This window comes from Callithrix jacchus, chromosome 4 (genome assembly GCF_049354715.1).
Source record: "Callithrix jacchus isolate 240 chromosome 4, calJac240_pri, whole genome shotgun sequence".
Taxonomy (NCBI): domain Eukaryota; kingdom Metazoa; phylum Chordata; class Mammalia; order Primates; family Cebidae; genus Callithrix; species Callithrix jacchus.
Genome location: NC_133505.1, coordinates 61,078,646 through 61,100,510, shown reverse-complemented (window position 1 = coordinate 61,100,510; position 21,865 = coordinate 61,078,646). Strand labels below are relative to the sequence as shown.

Genomic DNA, 21,865 nt, shown 5'->3' with positions numbered 1-21,865 from the left:
ACCAATATTCTCAAGTTTTGTAACACTAAATTGTTCTATCTAAATGTTGATTGTGGCTATTGTGAAGTGAATAAATCTTTTTAAAATTATATGCTAATTACATAGTAAAATACCTATGACCAGATTTAATTAAAATTGATTTATTTTCACTAGGATCTGATATGAAATCAGATTTCCAATCTCCCCCTAAATTTACTTGGAATTAAAAATTTAGTAAAAAAGCAAAATGTATATTATGTGGTTTGTTTGACTTTTTCAAGAATTGTCCTGTAACACTTGTCATACAAGCATAGAAATTAAAAAAAAAGAAAAGGTGTAGAAATTTACTTCTGACATTCTGCACAAGAAAAGAGTTACCATTCTGGGTAATGGCAAAATGAAATTTTCTTTTTTTCCTTGACATCGACTTTATTTCTGATGAAAACATTTTTTCTTATACATTTTCGAACAACCATTCTGTCTGCTGTGGACTCCTCAGTTTTCTGGGAGGTGAGGAAATGCTGAAGAGCAAGCAGACCCGCCCTCTGCTCTCAGGCCACCCTGCTGTCCCTCACAGTGCGTGTGCTCCTGGCTCCTCCTCACTCTGCTCCTTAAGGCTCTGTGGGGCCCTGAGCACGAGCCTTCCCTCAATTCCCTGAGTGCCACTCAGGCCTGGGCTGCCAAGATACAGATGGTATCTGTGAATTATATACAAGTAACTAAATGCAAAATCATTTTTCCCTGGTGTGTCAATGTGCCAGAGTGCTTGGATTAGGAGTGATTTCCAGGAATCCTTCCCTGCATCTTCTAGCTTCTGGGGGTCTGTTGGCATTTCTGGGTTTTCCTGGATCGTGGCCATATCACTCTGATTTCTGCTTCTGTCTCCCAGCACCTCACACTCTGTGTTGTGTCTTCTCTCTGCTGTGAGGACAATTGTCATTGGATTCCGAGCCTATCCAGATATACCAAGATGATCCCATCTCAAATTCTCTTACTTCATGACATCTGCTCTGCAAAGAGCCTTTTTCCAAATAAGACCACACTCACATGATCTAGGGATTTCTATATGGGCCTATCTTTCTTGGGGGGCCAACATAACCCCCTATGTGGTATAGATGAAGAAAGATGATTTGCAATTGATGAATCCAGGTGATGGGTACTTTCAGATTAGTTATATTACAGGCAATTTGAATGACGCAGAGGAAAGCATATGCAAATAGGGTTTCCGGATTTGGCAGATAAGATACAGGACACCCATCTAAATGTGAATTTCAGATAAACAATAAATAATATTTTAGTATAATCATGTTACATACCATGTTTAGAACATAGTTATCACTAAAAAATTATTGTTTGCCTGAAATTCACATTTATGTGGATGTCCTGTAGTTTATTTGGCAACCTGGTAACAAAAGACTGCCATGAGCTTGCCCTTCGAAGACGTCCCCTCCCAGCTATGCTCACATTAGAGGTTTTTCAGTTGCCCTAATCCTTGCATCCAACTCATGAAAAAAAAAAAAAACATTTAAAAAGCCAGTTCCCGCTGACTAGCAAAGAGAGCAAAATCGGGTGAAATGCATTGTTTAAACTTTAATTGCCAACCTTGAAAAGGAACATATTAACCAGTTATCCTCTGATAAGCAGATCACTTGCCTCATGTCTTAGAATCCAGTAGGTAGTCCTTTGGCCATGTAATGTGTGTGGGACTGGCTTTTCCCTAATTTGACCCTTCTCCTTTCAGTGGGAGGGAACTATTGAAAGGAACAATGAGCTTATAAATACATTAGGACCTGGAATTCAGTTGCCGAGCCAAGCCACGAGGGTGGACAGCATTTAACAAAGTAAGTACTGATCTTACAAATCTCCCTACATTGCCTCACACCCTCCTCTCTGGCCTCCTAGAAAAATATGCTAATATGTGTTCTCAGCACAAGAAAAATTCTGTTTTTACTCAAATCGTGCCATCTCGGTGTGTTTCGGTGATAGTTCAAGAACTGTTTATTTCTTTTTTGTTGGATCCATCTTTAGAGAAATGTAAAAATGAGGAATTTAGAAAACCAGGGCCTCCGAATTTAATGGTATGGGAAACAATGACATGAGGAGAAAAAGAAATGGTAGTATTTTAAATAATCTGAGAATAATCAGTGCCTGAAGAAATGGCAATGTACGTGAAAATTTATTTCTCTGTAGAAGTAGTCAACACGCAATTGTTGTAAATTGTGATACTGTAATACTATATTGCCTGTGAAAATTCAAAACTAAGGTTTATTATTATTAGATTAGTTTGAATGTCAGGAGAACTAGATTCTAGTTGAGACTTTGCCACTAATTAGCTCGACAACCAGTCGCATTCTGTCTCTGGAGTTCTACCAACTCATGGCAAATTAGAGAATAGCTAAGAAAGAGTCTCTGACTGTTGATGCCCTTTGAACTGTGTAATTCTTTGAATGGAGAGATGTCCTGCCCACCTGAGGAAGTTTCTAGTCATCCCTGGCCTCTACCTATCTGATTTCTAGCCCCCTCTCCCTACATAACTTCATAACACAGCTCAGCAAGGCTGTGTTACTGATGTGCCACACTGCTTGGAAAGTCACTGAAAATTTCTTGTTAATCCAGGTGGGCTGATTAGTGAATATCATTAACCTCTGTACAAGAGCTAAAAAGCAAACAGAGAGAGAAAGAGACAGAGAGCCATCATATGACAGGTTTAATAGAAGTCTGGATTCATATAAAATCTTATTTCTACTAGAGTTCTATGGACAAAATATAAAGAACTAGAGAGATGGATACAAGATAGATAACAGATGATGAAGAGGCAGACAGATTACAGCTAGATAGATACATAGAATGATAGATAAAATAATACCTACTTATATGAGTAGACAGAGATTATAAATAGATACATATACAGAGATTGTTCATAGGTAAAATAATTGATGGATAGATAGATCAAAGAAAGAGCTTTCATGTGCTCCTCACTGTCCAGAGACTCACTTATCTGCCAAGCTCTGGGACAAGAGCCAACACCCATTGCTGAGCTCCTACTATGAATTATTTGTACATTATCTCATTTAACTTTCTCAACAACCCTCAAAAGTAGAAATAACTATCTCTATTCTAAGAAGAGAAAGTTGATGCTCAGAGATTAAACAACTTACTGCGTTTATGTACCTCATAATGGAAAGAGTCATGGTTTATCTCATTCTCCCTTCTCTTTGATAAGAAACAGAGTAACTGGGACCACCTCAGAGACGTAATTCCTTTAATTTCCTCCTGGAATTATCATAGCTTATATTCTTTTCAAAACAAGCCCCTTTTTTTAAATGGATGGAAATACAGTTATACTAGTCCTCAGCTCACTCTGACATTTAGGTTGTCAAAGTAGAGAAAGGCACACTTTTATTAATTTTTTCTTCCAAGCAAGCTCCTATAAAGTTGCTAACAGAAAGAACTCAGGAATTAGATGTTCCTCTCTCGCCCTTGTCTTTCAATATTTAGTTGGCTAATGGACTCTAGATAGGAAAATGTAAAACAACTTCTCAGACAGGAGCAGAGCCAGCTTACAGACTTGAGTGGAAAAGCTCTGGACCTGCGATCAGAAGGAGTTCAGGCTGACCCAGTACTCACCAAGTGTGCAGCGTGGGACAGGTGCTTCAGCTCTCTGAACCTCAGTGTGCCCATCTTTAATTAGGATATTAGGAGCCATTTCCCAGGGTTGTTGCAGAAGGTAGACACACTCCCTAGATACTGACCATGAATGAGAAGCATGTTTGTACGACCCATGGCAAATCCTTGAGCTCTCCAGTTCTCATTTTCTGTTTACCCAACAAAGCTCAATGGCAACCTTTGCCCAAGTCTTAGCATGACCTATAGGAACTCTCATATTGAGAAGGTAAAATGGTAGTTATTAGCAGGAGTGTTGTGATAAAATGTTATGCAAGATAAATATTTATTGCCTTTTGAAACCTGATCCTCAGTCATTAACTAAGGGAGCTTAGTGTGGGGATTAGAATTACAACACTGTGAACTCTAGTCCAAAACAATTAAACGAGCACACCCCACTCTCTGTGTGAGCATCACGCTCCCTTTTATTCTGCTGAATCATGCTACTTCCATTTCCCAAGTTAGGAAAGTACAATGTCAAAATATCAAATTGCAAAACAAGTGAGCTGATTCAGTACAATTTCAAAGAATTCTTTACTTTCCAAAGGTCAAACTACTGACTTCCATATTTTAAAATGTAGACTTTTAAAAGATTTTGATGTCTAAATTTAAGTCATACATGCTTTTTTAGAAATTAGTTGAGGCCAGGTGCAGTGGCTCACGCCGGTAATCCCAGCCCTTTGGGAGGCTGAGGAAAGTGGGTTACCTGAGGTCAAGTGTTCGAGACAAGCCTGGCCAACATGCTGAAACCCTGTCTCTATAAAAAATATAAAATTAGCCAGGTGTGGTGGCACGTGCCTGTAATCCCAGCTACTTGGGAGGCTGAGGCAGAATTACTGGAACCTGGGAGGCTGAGTTTGCAGTGAGCTGAGGTCACACCATTGCACTCCAGCCTGGGCAAAAAGAGCAAAACTTCATCTGAAAAAAAAAAAAAAAAAAAAAAAGAAATACATTGGTTGTTAAAGGCAAGCACATTTTCTTTCCAAACTCAACAACCACAAAACGTTGCAAAAAATAATCTTAGTGTTTAATAACAGAGCTGCATGTTTGGAGAGAAACTGCAACTATTCGTAGTCCTGGCACTGGAACTCCTGCTTTCAATGAGTCTTCTGTGTTTCCATTCACGTTCATGATTCAGTTAGTTGCCTCCGTCCCTGCAGCCACTGGTTTCCATTCTCTGACACTCTGCTGTGTTCCACCTCACATGCAGCCTGGGATAGAACAAGGGCTATCAAACTTCACTGATGAGCCTCAAAACATTGATCTCTAAGCATTTACAGTGAACGAGTGAGCGTGCACACATGCAAGCCACCATACACACAACATACAAATAACTGAAACTAAAAACTCATGAAACATTACTTCTCCTTCAACATGTCATGCTCACTGATATTTTCTATTTTATTTTTTAAAGTAGTGGGATTTCACAATCTGCTGAAAGATTACCATGCATATTTGAGAAACACTAGCATAGAAAATAAGACTCAGTATTTGGTTTTTAAGAGCAGTGAGCCTGAATCCCAGATCCACTACTTACTCTGAGCAACTTACTTTAAAAACCTCGGGATCCCCAACTGTAAAATGAGAATCACAACCGCATTAATCTTGGGTGATTTTTGTAGGATAAAATGAAGAGAAGTTTAGAAGAATGACAGTGTGTGACATTGGACAGATGCTAGCACCTTCCATGTCTGCAAAGTTAATGCAGCAACACCTCTTTTTCCAGGTTATAAAACAAAATGCACCCCAGAGTTAGAATACAGAAGGCCAAAAGAAGCAAGGGACTATCATTACCCATCTGTTGCAAGAATTTGGATCATGTAGTTACAGTGAAACAAGTCTGAGGCCTAATTTCTGCTTTTAATTAAATGCAGTCTCACAGCCAAAGAGCTGAAGAGTGACTTAGCTCCCTCCCAGTCCTCCCTGTCAGTGACATCCTCTGGTTTCAAGGCCAGTTCATGGGTTCCCAGGGCCTTCACCTGGGGGCTTCTGTGTGTGCCTTCATTTTAGTCCTGGGTGTAGATACTCATGTCTATCACCAACTGGAATGTGACTGTGAACACTGCATTTCTCTGATGTTCTATTTCATTAACTAAAAAATGGAGATAACCACTATTTCATGGGACTATAAGAAGGATTAAAGACAAAATATTGACAGGGACTAGCATTGAGGAAGGATCATTAGGAAGTTTTCAATAAATATTAGTTCTTGAATTCTTCCTCTTCCCATTAACTGCTATACATGTATTATTACCACATGCTCTCACTTCTCAGCATGGTGAGAATGGTCACATTTAACCAATGGGCATGTGAGACTGGGGTTTACTGGAATCTGAGGGTGGCCGCTGATGGGTAACAATCTGGGCCAAGAAAACATTCCAGGAACTCCTCTACCCCAGTCATGAAGAAGGCAGATGCTTCGTCAGCATTGTTGGTAGTTCTCAACCATACATCCTAAAGCACATTTTTGATCCTATGGTTTCCATTATTCATTCATTCATGCATGCAGGCTTAGAGAACCCTCCAGGAGACTGCTATCATGGCGGAGAAGCCCAAGCTCCACTACTTCAATGCACGGGGCAGAATGGAGTCCACCCGGTGGCTCCTGGCCGCAGCTGGAGTAGAGGTAGGTTCTGAATTAGGTCATCTGAAGTTGGATTTAAAAGCACATTATCACATACTTCTCCCACAGAAACTATGAGATGATTACTTACTGAAGCATTGTGGCTTAAATAAAAATGGACTGTCATTAAGAAAAAGAACAGATTTGACCTAATAATTGTTAAAATTTCTTCTCATCTAAGAGCCTAATGTTAAAATACATTTAAGAAACTAATCACAAAGTCTAGAACTTAAGTGCATTAGAATTTAAACAAACTGTAAAAAGTAATTTATGGCATTTATACAACATTTAGAAACATGAATATTGATTGAATATTTGATGACATGAAAGAATTATTGTTAATATTGCATGTGTGATAACGTACTATGGCCACCTTCAGAATAGTTAATATGTTTTAGGAAAACACGTGGAACTAAATAAGGATTAATCATATGGATCTGGGATTTCCTTGAAATTATTACAAGAGAAGTAAACCTACATTGGTTTTGGTTGCTAATTATTGATTCTAGGTGAGAAGTATAAGTAGAATCATTATGTTTTTTAGTTTACTTTTATTCCTGTTCATAATTTCCACAATAAAACAATAAAAATGCACAATATAAAAATGGTTGTAATTAGAGGTAAAATGCAAACTACAAATGAGAGGCCGAAGACAGTGGATTGTAACGATCTACCTCTTACAGACTGACTACATTCACAGCAATTATTTGGTTGAGCACTTATTAATTCCAAGTTCTGTACAATGAACAAGACAGACACAGTACCTGCGCTGGGGCAGCCTACAAGTCTATGAAGATGCAGACAAGTAAGCATGTTGTTAAAATGAGGGATGGAGGCTTCTAGAGCACACCCAAGCATTCCCCAGCGTTACCAGGCCACCCTAGCAGTGTCTGAGCAGGAAATGCTGGGAGGTGTCTGTTAGACTCCTCTGAGTGCTGCCCTCTAGAGGTGTCATTGAGAAAAACACTTCCCAGTGCAGACCAGAGCCCGTTAGTCACCGCCTGAGGGTTCTCCTGAGTAATGGACAGACTCAGAAGATACTGTCCGTAGGGTGGCAGAAGAAAAGAAGGGTTTCAGGTGAGGCGGCGCCCTCTGAAGGGAACTTCTAGTGCGCCCCTTCAGCCTCCCAGCGCCCTGTGGACCTGAGCCTTGGGATGGCACTTTCTCCATTGTTTCACGAGGGCTTGAGACTTTAGCCTCACCTTTCTCAAACCTACGAAGAAACAAGCACACAGGAATTCACATACTGCCATTCCAGGTTGTTGTTGTTGTTGTTTACAAATGAATACCCTGTTTCACTGTCACTCAAATGTCAACTCTGCCCCTCAGGGATGTGTTTAGAGCTTGGGAAGGAAGGGTTCAGCAGGAGGGAGGGAGGGGCCAGGCTGGGAGCAACCCTGACTCCCTGCTCTCCATCCAGCCTGACTGAAGGCAGGGGCAGGGCTGACTGCACACCTTGCTGAGGCTTCTGGGGTCTCACTGCCCTAAGGCTGATGATTACAACCCAGTCCTCAGACTCACAAGCACATCCCACTTGCCAGCTCCACCTCACCTCAGCCACCCCCCTGCCAGGACCACCCACCATTCCTTAGGTTTGTGCTGAACTGGACGCTGTATTAATTGCTGGCACACCCTCCCTGCCACCCGTGATCTCTAGATCCTGGTCCTGTGTGATCACAGATCTGCAACAAACTGTTTTATGGAGCAAGCTAGAAACTCCCAAATTCCTGATCTTTCACCATAAAGAACTCCATTGAAGTATAATTAGCCACTGCAAACACCACTACTATTTATTACTTTATATATGTGGGTCAGGCCCTGTGTCATGCATTTTGAAACATTGGAATATTCCATTTAAGAAAATATTCTATTCCCATTTTGCAGATAGGGAACCTAAGGCTTAAAGATTTTTAAGTGATAATTCCTAGATCACACAGGTATTTTGAGGCAGAGTCAAGACTGGAATCAGATCATATCAACATTGAACTGCAGAAAGTCTTAATAGCCTTTGATTAGACTTTTTGTTTGCTGGATCCTGCCTATTTAAGTCAACTACATCATTATGTAATAACAGATTTTCATATTTATATTAAATACCTGCATCCACTCATACCTTCTGATCAGATTGAGACATCCTCTTTGCTGGCTCCCATTTCCACAAAGGTGACTTGTCTCAGAACAAGGTGTAATTTACTCCAAGGTTTAAGTTACTAGATGTAGACCAAGAACGAAGTATAGTTTCATTAATATTAGATTGATTTAAATTTTTTAATTTGTATAGCCAACTATATCTCAAAATTCTAAGGATAACTTGTATTTAATGAGCAGTGACTATACACCTGCTACTTGTCTAAGTGTTCTGTGTGACCTTGTAATTTAATATTGATATCAACCTATGCCATAGGTACCATAATTATACCCATTTACTAGATTAGCATACTCAGACACAGAGAAATTCGGTAACATTTCCAAAGTCAAGCAGCCAGTACATGAAAATGGTGATGTTGAACCCAGAATACCACATCAGAAACCAGAGGTTTTAATTAAAAATAATGTTAGTGTGGGACTCTAATTCCTTTATTAAATTGAGAATTTTACCCTATTGTGTCCCATGTACTTCAGAAGAGGAAATTAGAGTTACAAGCGTTAAAGCTGTCCAACAGCTGTGACCTATTTCACCCTCAGCAGGGTTCCTGAAAAGTGGGGTGATGTAAATTACAGCAGAGGCTCCTTGGTGGCAGAATCTTTGTTGGCGATTAGCCCATGGCATACCCCATGCTGGGGACACACAAGGTTGTGGTCTGATCTCATCTGGAGACACAGGCTTTCCTGAGATATGACAACACCATGACTAGGAGAACTGCTCAGTGCGTTTTCTCGAGTGACAGCTCCTCTCAAGACATGACGTAATCATAGACCTTCGTGATATCAAGGTGGAGGTGAAATGAACTAGAAGATTGAGCAGCTGTGTGCTGTGACCCATGCATTCTTCTCAATAAAGCAGGTTTAAATTTCCAAATGGCCATGAACAGCCCCCTCTATGTACCCTGCCAAACTGAGAAATCTTATATTCTCCAAATGATGCACCAGATAGGGGCCATTCAAGGTCACAGGTCTATAATACAATGAACTAATAAGAACCCATTTACTGTTTCTGCTTCTAGTTTGAGGAGAAATTAATAAAATCTCCAGAAGAATTGGACAAGTTAAGAAATGGTAAGATCAATCTCTAAGTGCCTCTGATGAGGGTATCGAGTAGAAGGGAGGTTTGAGCAGCCAGCAATGCCTATGTGTGTGTGGGGGGGGAGGGGGGTGGAATTAGGGCATGGTGGAGAGGGAGAAAGTGGCTAATATGGAAGGGATGTGGCTCCTGGATCAGGTCCAGGCTAAAAGGACCAGACCTCTCAGAGTACTTGCTAGAGTAACTATCTCCAATGCACCGAGAAAGCCCTTTCTTTGTTTTCATGCTTGGGACACAGTGAAAGAGCTATAGTCATCAGCTTGGGATCCACACAGCCCTTCCCATCCAAGGACATGCAAGAACATGCATTAGAAGAAAGGAGGAGAAATAGATGTGGCAATTGCCCTGAGTTTTTTTCTTTCATGGAGGGGTGTGACAAGGTAACATTGTAGCACTTTTGCAGACTTTGAGAGCAGAGAAAGTGACTCATACATAAAACCTCTCAGAACCTGCCTTAAATGCCACAAGCACCATGAGACTTACTCTAGGAACTTCCTGTTTTAAATGGCATCTTGTTGCTAGTCCTACTGTAACTTGTCCCAACGTCTCCCTAAAATATCCATGAAGATAAATCAACACAAAAAATACAACAGTCCTACTATGTGTCTGGAGGGGAAATAAAAACATAAGTAAAATAAATGGATAAAAAGTAACAGGAAGCTTCTGAAGAAAAATAACTACAGAAAGCTTTTTAAAATTGTTGTTTGGCTGGGTGCAGTGGCTCATGCTTGTAATCCCAGCACTTTGGGAGGCTGAGGCAGGTGGATCATTTGAGGTCAGGAGTTCGAGACTAGTTTGGCCAACATGGTGAGACCCCATCTCTACCAAAAATACAAAAGTTAGCCAGGCATGATGGCACACACCTCTAATCCCAGCTCGTTGGGAGGCTGAGGTAGGAGAATTGCTTGAACCCAAGAGCAGAGGTTACAGTGAGCCAAGATCACGCCACTCTACTCTAGCCTGGGCAATGGAGTGAGACTCTGTCTCAAAAAAATAAAAATAAAATAAAAAAGTCATTTCAAGTGAAATCTTAGCAGGCAATAATTTCTTCTTCATTTTACAAATTTAGACATTTCCACAATCATTTTTTCTTCCTGAAAGATAGAGTTCCATAGATATTTAACTCTCCCTCTTTTCATTCTTTTCCAAAGATGGGTATTTGATGTTCCAGCAAGTGCCAATGGTTGAGATTGACGGGATGAAGCTGGTGCAGAGCAGAGCCATTCTCAACTACATTGCCAGCAAATACAACCTCTATGGGAAAGACATAAAGGAGAGAGCCCTGTACGGTATATTTTCTGTTCTTCCGTCAACAGAGAGCACAGAGTGATTTAGGTGCTTCCTTGAGTGGGTGGGACCATGGCAGGGGCAACATGACCAGCAGCAGGTGGGCCTTAGGTGTGTACGCTGAAGTGCTGTACTGCAGAGTCCCGTGGAGGTGAGGGAACAGTGAACATGGGGTGGGTTCAGGCGAGGGTGATTCTCGAAGAGGATGCAGTCCATGGATATAGCACCCTGACAGAGGTTTCCAAACACGGATGAACCATGAACTGAGGAGGATGCGAATCATGATTCCAGTTGCTCAGGTCTTCAGAGGCTGGACTTCAGCCAACAGCTTAGGACAAGCATAGACTGTTTGGGAGTCTGTAGATGAAGGACTGGGGAGGGAAGGCTACAAAGAAGCTGAATCTCAAGTCCCAGTAATTCCAAGAATGATGTCCCGTGGAACCCAAATTACCAACCAATTATATGGACTGGAACGGCTGAGCAGGGCTAGTAGAGGCTGGTGCCCAGGATGCTAGGGTTATCTTGACACATGATAGAAGGACGAAGCAGCCAGATTTGTTCAATACCAACAAAGTCAAGGAGTCTCCTTGCTGTTGTGATGAGACTGCATGATTCCAAATAAATCCTGAATGGAACTGTTGGTAACTCCTGAAAAACTGTAATATGATATTACCATTAACCCCGCAGTTCCTCTAATAGGTATATCCCCAACAATCAAAAATACGTCCACACGAAATCTTTTAGATAAATGAACAATGCAAATAACAACATTCACAGTATTCAAAAAGTGGAAATAACCCAAATATCCATCAATCCATAAACGGAGGAGAAAAATGTGCCTTAGCCATACAATGAAATGATATTTAGTCACGAAGAAGAATGAAGTACTGACGCATGCTACAAGATGCTACATAAAAGAAACAAGACACAGAAAGCCATGGATTGTAGGAGTCTTTTCATATGAAACGTCCAGAATATTCAAATCCATAGAGGCAAAGTCCATAGTGGTTGGCTGGGGCTAAAGGAGTGGGGCTTGGGGACAAATACTGCCAATGGTACAGATGTCCTTATCAGGGTGATTAAAAACTATTCTGGAAATAGACTGTGATGATTTTTACAGAATTCTGTGACTGCACTAAAAACCACGCAACCTTAACAGGTGGCAATTACAGTATGTGAATATACATCAATAAAGTTGTTGTTTTAAAAAATATTGTGAAACCCCAGTTTGACACAAAAGAGGAAACGTTTGCACTGGTTGTAAGTGTATAGAGAATTTCACCAAGGAAGACCATCTTTTAGGTGGGGTCTCAGGAGAGGCATACATGGCTAGAGCTGGACAACAGCACACAGAGAGGGCTGTGGAATTATGTCTCACGGGAGTAATCGGAGGAACTGCTAACATGAGGCATAGAAGCGGGCCTGGGAGGTGTAAACTGATGAGACAGGACGAGGAACATGGCTGAGATGGCTGAGCCAGGGACTCTCTTAGGATTACTTAGGGGGCAGGTCTTTGGCCATTTGACTCACACTAAGTTTATGCACAGAACAAACCACAGTAGAAATGGAAAATCCCGGCACAGCATCCGTGGTTACTTCCAGTGATTCCACCAATTTCTCTCATGACTGTGACCACCGATGCTCTTTTTACCTGTATTAAATCACATGTGTAACAAAATTTAGAGATATATCTACCTCGATAGGTTGTTTTAAAAAATAAATGTTAATATACCTGTACAAATCAGAGCATAGTATCTAGAATATAACAGCACCCACTGGAAGTGAATTATTTTGTCAACACCAGATATTCTATTCTCTTAGGTTTCTATAAACCTATAAAATCAAAGGCAAAAGGCATTTGACCATTTGGTTGTTTTTGTCTTTCAGGATTGATATGTATATAGAAGGTATGGCAGATTTGTATGAAATGATCCTTCTTCTGCCCTTCTGTAAACCTGAGGAAAAAGACACCAAGATTGCCATGATCAAAGAGAAAACAAAAAATCGCTATTTCCCTGCCTTTGAAAAAGTAAGTGAAGGTGTTCAGCATTTGGGACACTGAGTTTAGAGGACAGCAGGAAAATAGCGGCTGGGCATTCCTTTGAGAGTTCCTGAACACCAGTGCAGCACTCTGACTCTCAAGAGATTTTATGAAAATAGACTTGGAGGAACAATTATACCAGTTATATCCAGGCTGTAATTTTCCAGTAAAATTTTAATTTACTAGACCCCAAAATGACATTTTCTGTTCAAGCAAAATTTCATGTTCATAAGTAGAACATGGGCTGTGGAAGGCTCTGAACCACACTAGGGGGTTGCCTTTGAGTCTATGTTCCACAGATTCTGATTGAAGACGAACATGATGAAAGCGATCCATCAGAAATTATTCTGGCACCATGTGTAGGAAGACACGAGACCAATTGCCCAACCAGAGAATATTGTAGCGTTTCAGGGATGGGTAGTTTTTAAAAGGAGAGTGACTGTGGGATGCAGAGGAAGATTTTGTAAAATGAATTTGATAGTAAGTTGCAGACATCAGTGCAGTTCACCCCTGAATGCTTCAGCTTGTAGATTATAACATAGTGTGGGTTAGGAGTCAGAATCGATGCTGTGAGAAAGATGATGAATTCAAATTCACCCAGGTTTACTTCAGATCCTAGGGAGATAGAACAGGGAATGAGGCGAGCAGACAAGGAGAAATGAAGACTCTGAAATAGCTACTCCTGGGGGAAGAGAGCTGTCATGAAGGTGGAGTTGCTGCCCAAGGGAGATTGGAGAGGGAGACAGCAGAGTGTAGAGCCGCATCGTGAATGTCAGGACTGCGTGCTGGAGGGCATGGTGCAGACAGAACATGCAGAGGCAGGTGCGAAGCCCTTGGCCCATGGGGAAGAGTGGGTAATGTAGATGCCACAGTGATATGGAATGAGAAGAGAAAATGATAGCCGGAGCTCCAACTGAGGACTGGGCAGAGCTACACTTCTTACTCTGTCACTCATTCAGATAATGTGGAGAAAGTTCTGGATCTCTGCACCCATACAGTAAGGTGACAGCGGTGGGGAAAATCAGGGTGAAGAGGCTTAGAAAGAAGCAGGGGTCCTGCGCATGTGTTCCTGATCTGATTCCTCAAACTCTCCAGGTCTTAAAGAGCCACGGACAAGACTACCTTGTTGGCAACAAGCTGAGCCGGGCTGACATTCACCTGGTGGAACTTCTCTACTACGTGGAAGAGGTTGACCCCAGCCTTATCTCCAGCTTCCCGCTGCTGAAGGTGACCCATTTCACAGCCCTCCGAGAGGCAGCCCCACATCTCCCATCTTGGGATCTAGTATCTGGGCCCTGGGACTGACCATATTCTAACCTGAGCCTTCTCCAGGCCTGCTGTGCCCCCAGGTCTCCAAAATGAGCTTCCAGGCTCCAGTTTTGAGGAATGAAAATGCTTTTGTTATGGAAAGGAAATTTGTGGTGCATGCTACCCCACGAAGAGTATTTTGCGTTTTATCATGGAAAGGACCCAGGACCCAGCGTCTCTCCCCATCCCTCTATTTCCCTGTGGTTTCTGTTCCTGAATTCTCTGTGATGCCCTTTATCCTAGATGTGCCCTTGTCTTCCTGCACCAAGTCTGTCTGAGCTGGGCCCTTTCCATCTGGTTTCCTTCCTGGGCTCCGGCTCCTGCTGTCAGACGTTGTGCTCCTCTCTGCACAGCTCTCCCAAAACACTGCCCCAACCCTGTATCCCTCACTGAGAAAAAGTGGTCCCATGGTTTGTCTTTAATATTTTCTATAATATGTTCCTTTCCAACTCATTTCCCCATATTTTCACTTCTGCTTAGAGACTGATCTGTGTTGATATCTACAGGCACATTGTTTCTTCTTGTCTTACACAAGAGCCACAAATCTATAGGAATAATATGTAAGGAGAAAAATAGGGATGACAGAACTGATTAAAACTTAGACATCTTTGGGGAAGATACAAAGTAAGCTACATGTTCTCCCTCCTATTGTCATTTCTCACTGGGTGTCTGTTTCTCCCCCCATGCTGGTGCTGATGGAGGGGACTCACTTGGTCTTTGGCAGGAGGGCTCAGATTCCCTGGGTGGTGTTAACGGTGATGTCAGCCCTTGGCTTCACTCTGAGGCTGTGCTTTGTGAATTACAGGCCCTGAAAACCAGAATCAGCAACCTGCCCACGGTGAAGAAGTTTCTGCAGCCTGGCAGCCCAAGGAAGCCTCCCACGGATGCGAAAACTTTAGAAGAAGCAAGGAAGATTTTCAGGTTTTAATAAAGCAGCCATGGAGGCCAAGAACATGCAAGACCAACGTTCTAAAGCTTTGCAACAATAAAGTGCTTTACCTAACTGTTGATTGTGCCTGTTGTGAAGCTTACGAACCCTTTCCACTTATATGCTGATTAAATAATAAAAAACTCCTACGACTTAGTTTTTTGCCAACTTAGTTAAAATTGATTTCTTTTCATTAGGATCTGATATGAATTCAGATCTCCAATCTCCTCCTAGCCTATCATATCACTTTCTTGGAATTAAAAATTTAGTAAAAAAGGAAACTATAGATTATATGGTGTGTTTGACTTTTCCAAGGATTGTCCTGTAACATTTGTCGTACAATTTATTAAAAAGTCAGGTGTAGAAATGTACATCTGACATTTTCAGGTATGCACAGGGAAAGAGTTACCATTCTGAGTAATGGCTTAAAGACATTTTCTTCTTTTCCTGGATGGTCATTTTATTTCTGATAAAAGCATTCTTTCTGACACATTTTTAAGACAGCCATTCCATCTGCTGTGGCTTCCTCAGTTTTCTGGGAGGTGAGGAGATACTGAAGAGCAAGCAGAACTGCCCTCTGCTCTCAGGCCACCCTGCTGTCCCTCACAGTGCGTGTGTGCTCCTGGCTCCTCCTCACTCTGCTCCTTAAGGCTCTGTGGGGCCCTGAGCACGAGCCTTCCCTCAGTTCCCTGAGTGCCACTCAGGCCTGGGCTGCCAAGATACAGATGGTATCTGTGAATTACATACAAGTAACTATATGCAAAATCATTTTTCTCTGGTGTGTCAATGTGCCAGAGTGCTTGGATTAGGAGCGCTTCCTAGCTTCAGCCTCTACTGTGCCTATAATGCTAATCCCTCCCAGGACACCTGGGCTTCTGCAAAGTGAGCTCTCCTCCTCTGAGAGTGGCTTCCCCACAGTTGGCGAAGGTGGGTGATGGAGCAGACAGACACACAGCTTCCTACCTGCAGCTTCACTTTGCTCTCATCTCTTCTCTGCTTATAACAAGAGTAGTTTTTCTAAAACGCAAATAAAAAAAAAAATCACAGAATTCTTCACTGCATACAGAACACATCCTCACACCCCATCCTCACTCCCTGATCTCCAGCCCAATCAACCCTCTGAGCATGGTGGGGCCTCTTGCCTTCCTGCCTGGGTGCATTTGTTACCCCTGCCTGGCAAGCTTCTTCCCAGTGGCCACACTTAACGCTACCTCACTGCTTCCCAGGAGCAGCGGGCTGTCCTCTGTGCTCTGCACAGAGCCCCGGTGAGCCTCTAATAACACCTGAAGGCCACTGTGTCTGCTCCACTGTCCTGTGAGCTCATGGTGTGGGGATTGGCCTGCTGGGTCCCCAGTGGCTCATCACCAATGGACAATGGCATCTGCACAGATCCATGCGCAACTCTATCACGACTCCAGAACCTGGGTACACGAGACTGGGCTTTCAGAACTCAAAAATCCCCACACACTCTACCTATCTGTATTTATTCATTAATTTCTAAAAAAAAATTGACCTACATTCCTTAAATGCTTTGTAAGGACCTTGCTTGGATGCTGACCAAAATAAACAAACAGCTAAGAAATTTTCATGGGACACTTACATGAACTAGAATGCTGAAACTTTAATGAAATTGAGGAATTACAGAATTTTAATATGATAAGAGAATCGTGTGATTATGTTTAGAAAAGAAGTTCTTCCTTTCTAGAGAGCAATACTAGAATTTACAGATTAAATGGTATGCTGTCTGGGATTTGCTTCAAAAGAATCCCCGGGTAGTTGGGGGAGTAGGTGGGACTTTGTATTATTTTCCTGTGGTTCCTGTCACAGATTCCTACAAACTGGGTGGCTTGAAACAACAGAAACACTTTTTCTTACAATTCTGAAGGCCAGGAGTCTGAAGTCAGGGTGTGAGGGCCAGATTCCCCTGGAGCTCTAGGGAACAATAATTCCCTGCCTCTTACACCTTCTGGGGGCTCTTGGCATTTCTGGACTTTCATGGATTGTGGTCATGTCACTCTACTTTCTGCCTGGGGCTTCCAGCACCTCACCCTCTGTGTGTCTCTGTCTTCTGTTCTTTATGTTGCAGGGACACTTGTGATTGGATTTAGAGCCTATCTGGATACACCAGGATGATCTCATCTCAAGTTCCTCAACTTCATTACATCTGCAAAGAGCCTTTTTCCAAATAAGATCTCACTTACAGGACCCAGGGATTTGGATATGGACCTATCTTTCTTGGGAGCCAATACAACTTAACCCATCACATGATATTGATGAAGGAAGGTTGCTGGCAATTGATGAACCCAGGTCACGGGTACCTTCAGGCTTGTTATATGATTCTCTCTACTTCTGTATTTGCTAGAATTTTTCCATGTAAATTTAAAAGCTCTCTTATTTTAGGCGCTCCTATGATGTCCAGGTTTTATACAGGACATTGAGGACTGGACTCAAACAGGAAGGCTCTGCTCTCAGGAGCTCAAGGTCTTGGGGGAAAGCTGATAGTGAATACATCATGTCAAATTAACGCAGGGAAAGACACAATAGAGAAATAGAGTAGGAGGTGAAAGTAGAGAATTCTCTAGTGACATCCCCTCTCAAAACATGACCTAATCGTAAACATTCGTGAGACCAGGGTGGAGATGAAACGAATTAGAAGATTGAGCAGCTCTGTACTGTGACCCATGCCCTTTCCTCGATGATTCAGGTCTAAATTTACAAACGGCCATGACCAGCCCCTCTGTGTGCACTGCCAAACTTAGAAATCTTATATTCTCCAAATGATGCACCAGATAGGGGCTATTCAAAGTCAGAAGTTTATAATGTGATGGAATGAACAAAAACCCATTTACTCTCTCTGCTTCCAGTTTGATGAGAAGTTTCTAGAATCTGCAGAGGATTTGGACAAGTTCAGAAATGGTAAGATGAAGTCTCTAAGTGCCTCTGATGAGGGTATGTAGCAGAAGGTACACAAGGAAATCTGAACAGCCGGCAATGCGTATGTCTGTGTAGGGTGGTATTTGCGCACGGTGGAGAGGGAGTAACTGTTTAAAATGGAAGGGCTGTGGCTCTTTGATCAGGTCTGGCAACTCTCTCCAGGATGAAAGGACTAGACTTCTCAGTGTACTTGCTAGAGGAACTATCCCCAGCACCCTGTGAATGCCCTTTCCTTGTTTTCATGCTTCGGGCACCAATGAATGAGCTGGGGTGATCAGCCCAGGATCCCACACAGGCCTCCCCATCCAAAGACATGCAAGGATATGGATTAGATGAAAGGAAGAAAAACAGATGTGGCCATTGTCTTGAGTTTTGTTCTTTCATGGGGGCTGTGACAAGGTAATAGTATAGCAATATTGCAGGCTTTGAAGAGCACAGAAAGAAACCCTTACATAAAAACCTCTCAGAACCTGCCTTAAATGTCACAAACGTTATGAGACTTATTCTGGGAACCTCCCGTTTTAAATGGCATCCTATTGGCAGTCCTGTTGTAACCTATCCCAACATCCTCCTGAAATATCCATGAAGATAAATCAACACAAAAAAGACAAGAGTCCTACTATGTATCTCGAGGGTAAATAAAAACATAAATGAAGCAACACCATAAAAAATAAAAGGAAGCTTGTTAACAAAAAGAAGGATTACAGGAAGCTTTTTAAAAACGCACTTTCAAGTGAAATCTTATCGGGCAATAATTTCTTTTTTATTTCACAAATTTAGTCATTTCCATAACCATTTTTTCATCCTGAAAGAGTGGGATTCATAGACATTTCCCTCTCCTTGCCTTTCCTTCTTTCTAAAGATAGGAGTTTGATGTTCCAGCAAGTGCCAATGGTTGAGATTGATGGGATGAAGCTGGTGCAGAGCAGAGAAATTCTCAACTACATTGCCAGCAAATACAACCTCTATGGGAAAGACACAAAGGAGAGAGCCTTGCGTGATGTATTTTCTGTTCTTCCATCAAGAGACAACATAGGAGTGATTTAGGTCCTTCCTTTAGTGGGTGGGTCATGGCAGGGACCCTCAGTGTGTATGCTAAGGTCCAGCATTGCAGAGTCCCCTGGAACAGTGAACGTGGGGTCCAGGCGAGGATGATTCTAGAAGAGGATGTAGTCCATGGAGCCAGCACCCTGACAGAGGTTTCCAAACACTGATGAACCAGCTGGAAAAAGGCATGCGCAGCACCACCACTCTGTTAGTTACATACACGCCCAAGAGAAAAAAAATGGAGAAAGGGTGCTCTGCAGAGAGGTGCCTGAGGAGTCTGCAGTGTCATTTTTGCTACCACGGGAGCTTTGGATGGTCGTGGTAGTACTACCTGCTGGTGGTGGAAAGACAAATAAAAGAAAACAATGGAAAAGAGGAGGCACCAGGAGACCCACTCTCCAGTGGCCAGGGGTGGATAGTGGCCACAGTAGTGCCCTGGTGTATTAGTCAGGGTTCTGCAGAGGGAAAGAACTAATAGGATAGATGTATATATGAAAGGGAATTTATTAAAAAGAACTGACTCACACCATCAGAAGGTGAAGTCCCACAACAGGCTGTCTGCAAGCTGAAGAGCTAGGAAGCCAGTAGTGGCTCAGTCCAAGTCTCAAAACCTCACCAGTAGACAAACCGACAGTGTAGCCTTCTGTCATTTGCTGGGGACCACTGGTGTAAGTCCAAGAGTCCAAAGGCTGAAGATCCTGGAGTCTGATTTCAAGGAAGCATCAAGCATGGGAGAAAGATGAAGGCCAGAAGACTGAGAAAGCCAGCTTAGTCCACCTTCTTCTGCCTTCCTTTTGATAGCTGTACTGCAGCTGATTGGCTGGTGCCCACCCATGTTGAGGGTGGGTCTTCTTCTCCCAGTCCACTGACTCAAATGTGAATCTCCTCTGGCAACACCCTCACAGATACACTCAGAAACAATATTTTACATCCTTCCACCCAATCATGTTGACACTCAGTATTAACTGTCACACATGGTCAGGTTGTGCTGGACAGAAGTAGGGTCTGCAGCAGCCGCCACGGTGTGGACAGGCAGCCTGGTGCAGACTGGTGGGGCAGCAGAGTGGCAGGTGGCTCATGCAGGCTGAGGATGCAGGGCTGTGGAGCCCCTACAGATGGCATCAGCAGGAGGAGTGGGCTGGTGCTGCCAACTCTTCCATCTCCCAGGTGGGCACAAAGAAACGGCTACTCTTCAGGGAGTGGAGAGAATGAGGATTGTGCGTTCTACGCAGAGTTCATACGACAGCCCTGTATGGTGGGCAGGAAGGCCTGAGGGCACCTGGAGAATGATGGCTGATTGCTGGGAACTAAATAAGATGACTCTGGCCAGACATGACACTGTTCCAAATGTGGCTTAAATACTGGAAAGGCTGGCTACTTGTTTAGGTATCTGGCATACTGTTCTGGATTTAGCAAATGCTTTCTTAAGCACCCTTAGACCCAAAGTCCCAGAACATGATTTTCTTCACCTGGAAGGACCCTTCAGGTGCTCCCCCAGGGGTACTTGCATAGCCCCACTATCTGCCATGGCTTGGTAGCCAGAAACCTGGCCATTTTGAGTAATATGTCTGGCAGTCTCTGAAATCATTATGTGGACATATTTTGCTACCATCTACAAATTTGGGTCTTTTGCAGAAGGTGCCCAAAAGATTCTAGAGCACCTGCAATCCAGAAGATGGACTGACTACCCAGAGACAGTCCAGGGGCCAGGGGCCACTGTAAAATTCCTGGGTGTGGTCTGGTCAGGTAAGACCAGCAGCCATGATTGACAAGATACCGGTATACCCACAGACCCACACCATTATAGAATTACAACCCCTCAAAGGCCCTTTATAGAATATTGGCAGACCGTTATAGCTCCTGATAAAGAAGAAAGCACATCAGGACTGGGGCACTAAAGAAGCCTCCTTTACTCAGACAAGGGCCTTAGTGATGCAAGCACAAGCCCTGTAAATGGTCACCCCTCAGAGACCATTTGAATTCAGTGTTTCTATGACTCAGTTAAACAATGCGTTGGACCCTCTGGCAGAGGAGGATTAACCAACGAATGCCCGTTGGCTTTTGGTCACGATTGTTCAGGGGAGCCCAGCAATGCCATACCCTGTTGGAAAAAATGAAAACTCCTTGCAGTTTACCAAGTCCTCTTGCAAACAGAGGCCCTAACTGGAGATATGCTAGTGGAAGTAAAAACAGACTATCCTATCAGGGTTTGGGTTGATGGTCTCTTTGCCAGACCTCCATCAGCCAGAGCCAAACAGGACTCTGTTTAGGTGGTATGCATATCTCGAGCAGAGAGGGCACCTTCTATCCAGCCCTCTGTCTACAGAACTGCTGGGACCTGCACAACATAGTGTAGATTTAAAATTAATCCCAGCACCACCCCCAGAGAAATCCCATTAAATAAAGGACAGAGATAGGAACCCACCCAAGGATGCTCGGTACACAAATGGCTCCAGCGTAGGTTAGCCACCCCAGTGGACTGCAGTGGCTATTCCACTAGCCACTGATATGAGCGGGTGGAACCTGGAATGGGGTGTTGCAGCCAGTGGGCAGAGTTACAAGATAAACTGATTAGTGGTTACGAAAAAGCCTGATATAGTTTGGATATTTGTCCCTGTCCAAACTCATGTTGAACTGTAATCCCCAGTGTTGGAAATGGAGCCTGGTGGGAGGTGTCTGGATCTTGCGAGCAGATCCCTCATGAATGGTATATTAGTTGGGGTTTTCTAGAGGCACATAACTGGTAAGACAAATAAATAGACATACATCTCCTATATAGAGGAGTCTATTAGGGAGAGTTGGCTTACATAATTA

The 21,865-nt window shown here is 42.9% G+C and overlaps 2 protein-coding genes across 5 annotated transcripts in view; one reads left to right on the top strand and one right to left on the bottom strand.

Moving 5' to 3' along the window:
* Positions 1 to 1,782: 1,782 nt before the first annotated feature.
* On the top strand, positions 1,783 to 15,226 carry LOC100386984 (glutathione S-transferase A1). Its single transcript, XM_003732686.5, has 7 exons — positions 1,783 to 1,820; positions 6,152 to 6,268; positions 9,430 to 9,481; positions 10,658 to 10,790; positions 12,681 to 12,822; positions 13,930 to 14,061; positions 14,948 to 15,226. Exons 2-7 carry the CDS (start codon positions 6,182 to 6,184, stop codon positions 15,068 to 15,070), a joined length of 669 nt encoding a protein of 222 aa, XP_003732734.1. The 5' UTR covers positions 1,783 to 1,820; positions 6,152 to 6,181; the 3' UTR covers positions 15,071 to 15,226.
* Positions 7,998 to 21,865, bottom strand: part of TMEM14A (transmembrane protein 14A) — a 56,402-nt gene continuing 42,534 nt past the window's right edge. For all 4 annotated transcript variants that reach the window (XR_013534289.1, XR_013534290.1, XR_013534285.1 and 1 more), the window contains 2 exons: positions 12,324 to 12,444; positions 7,998 to 11,449 (listed from right to left, as the gene is read on the bottom strand). The gene's annotated coding sequence lies outside the window, so the exon portion shown is untranslated. The remainder of the gene's footprint in view (positions 11,450 to 12,323; positions 12,445 to 21,865) is intronic.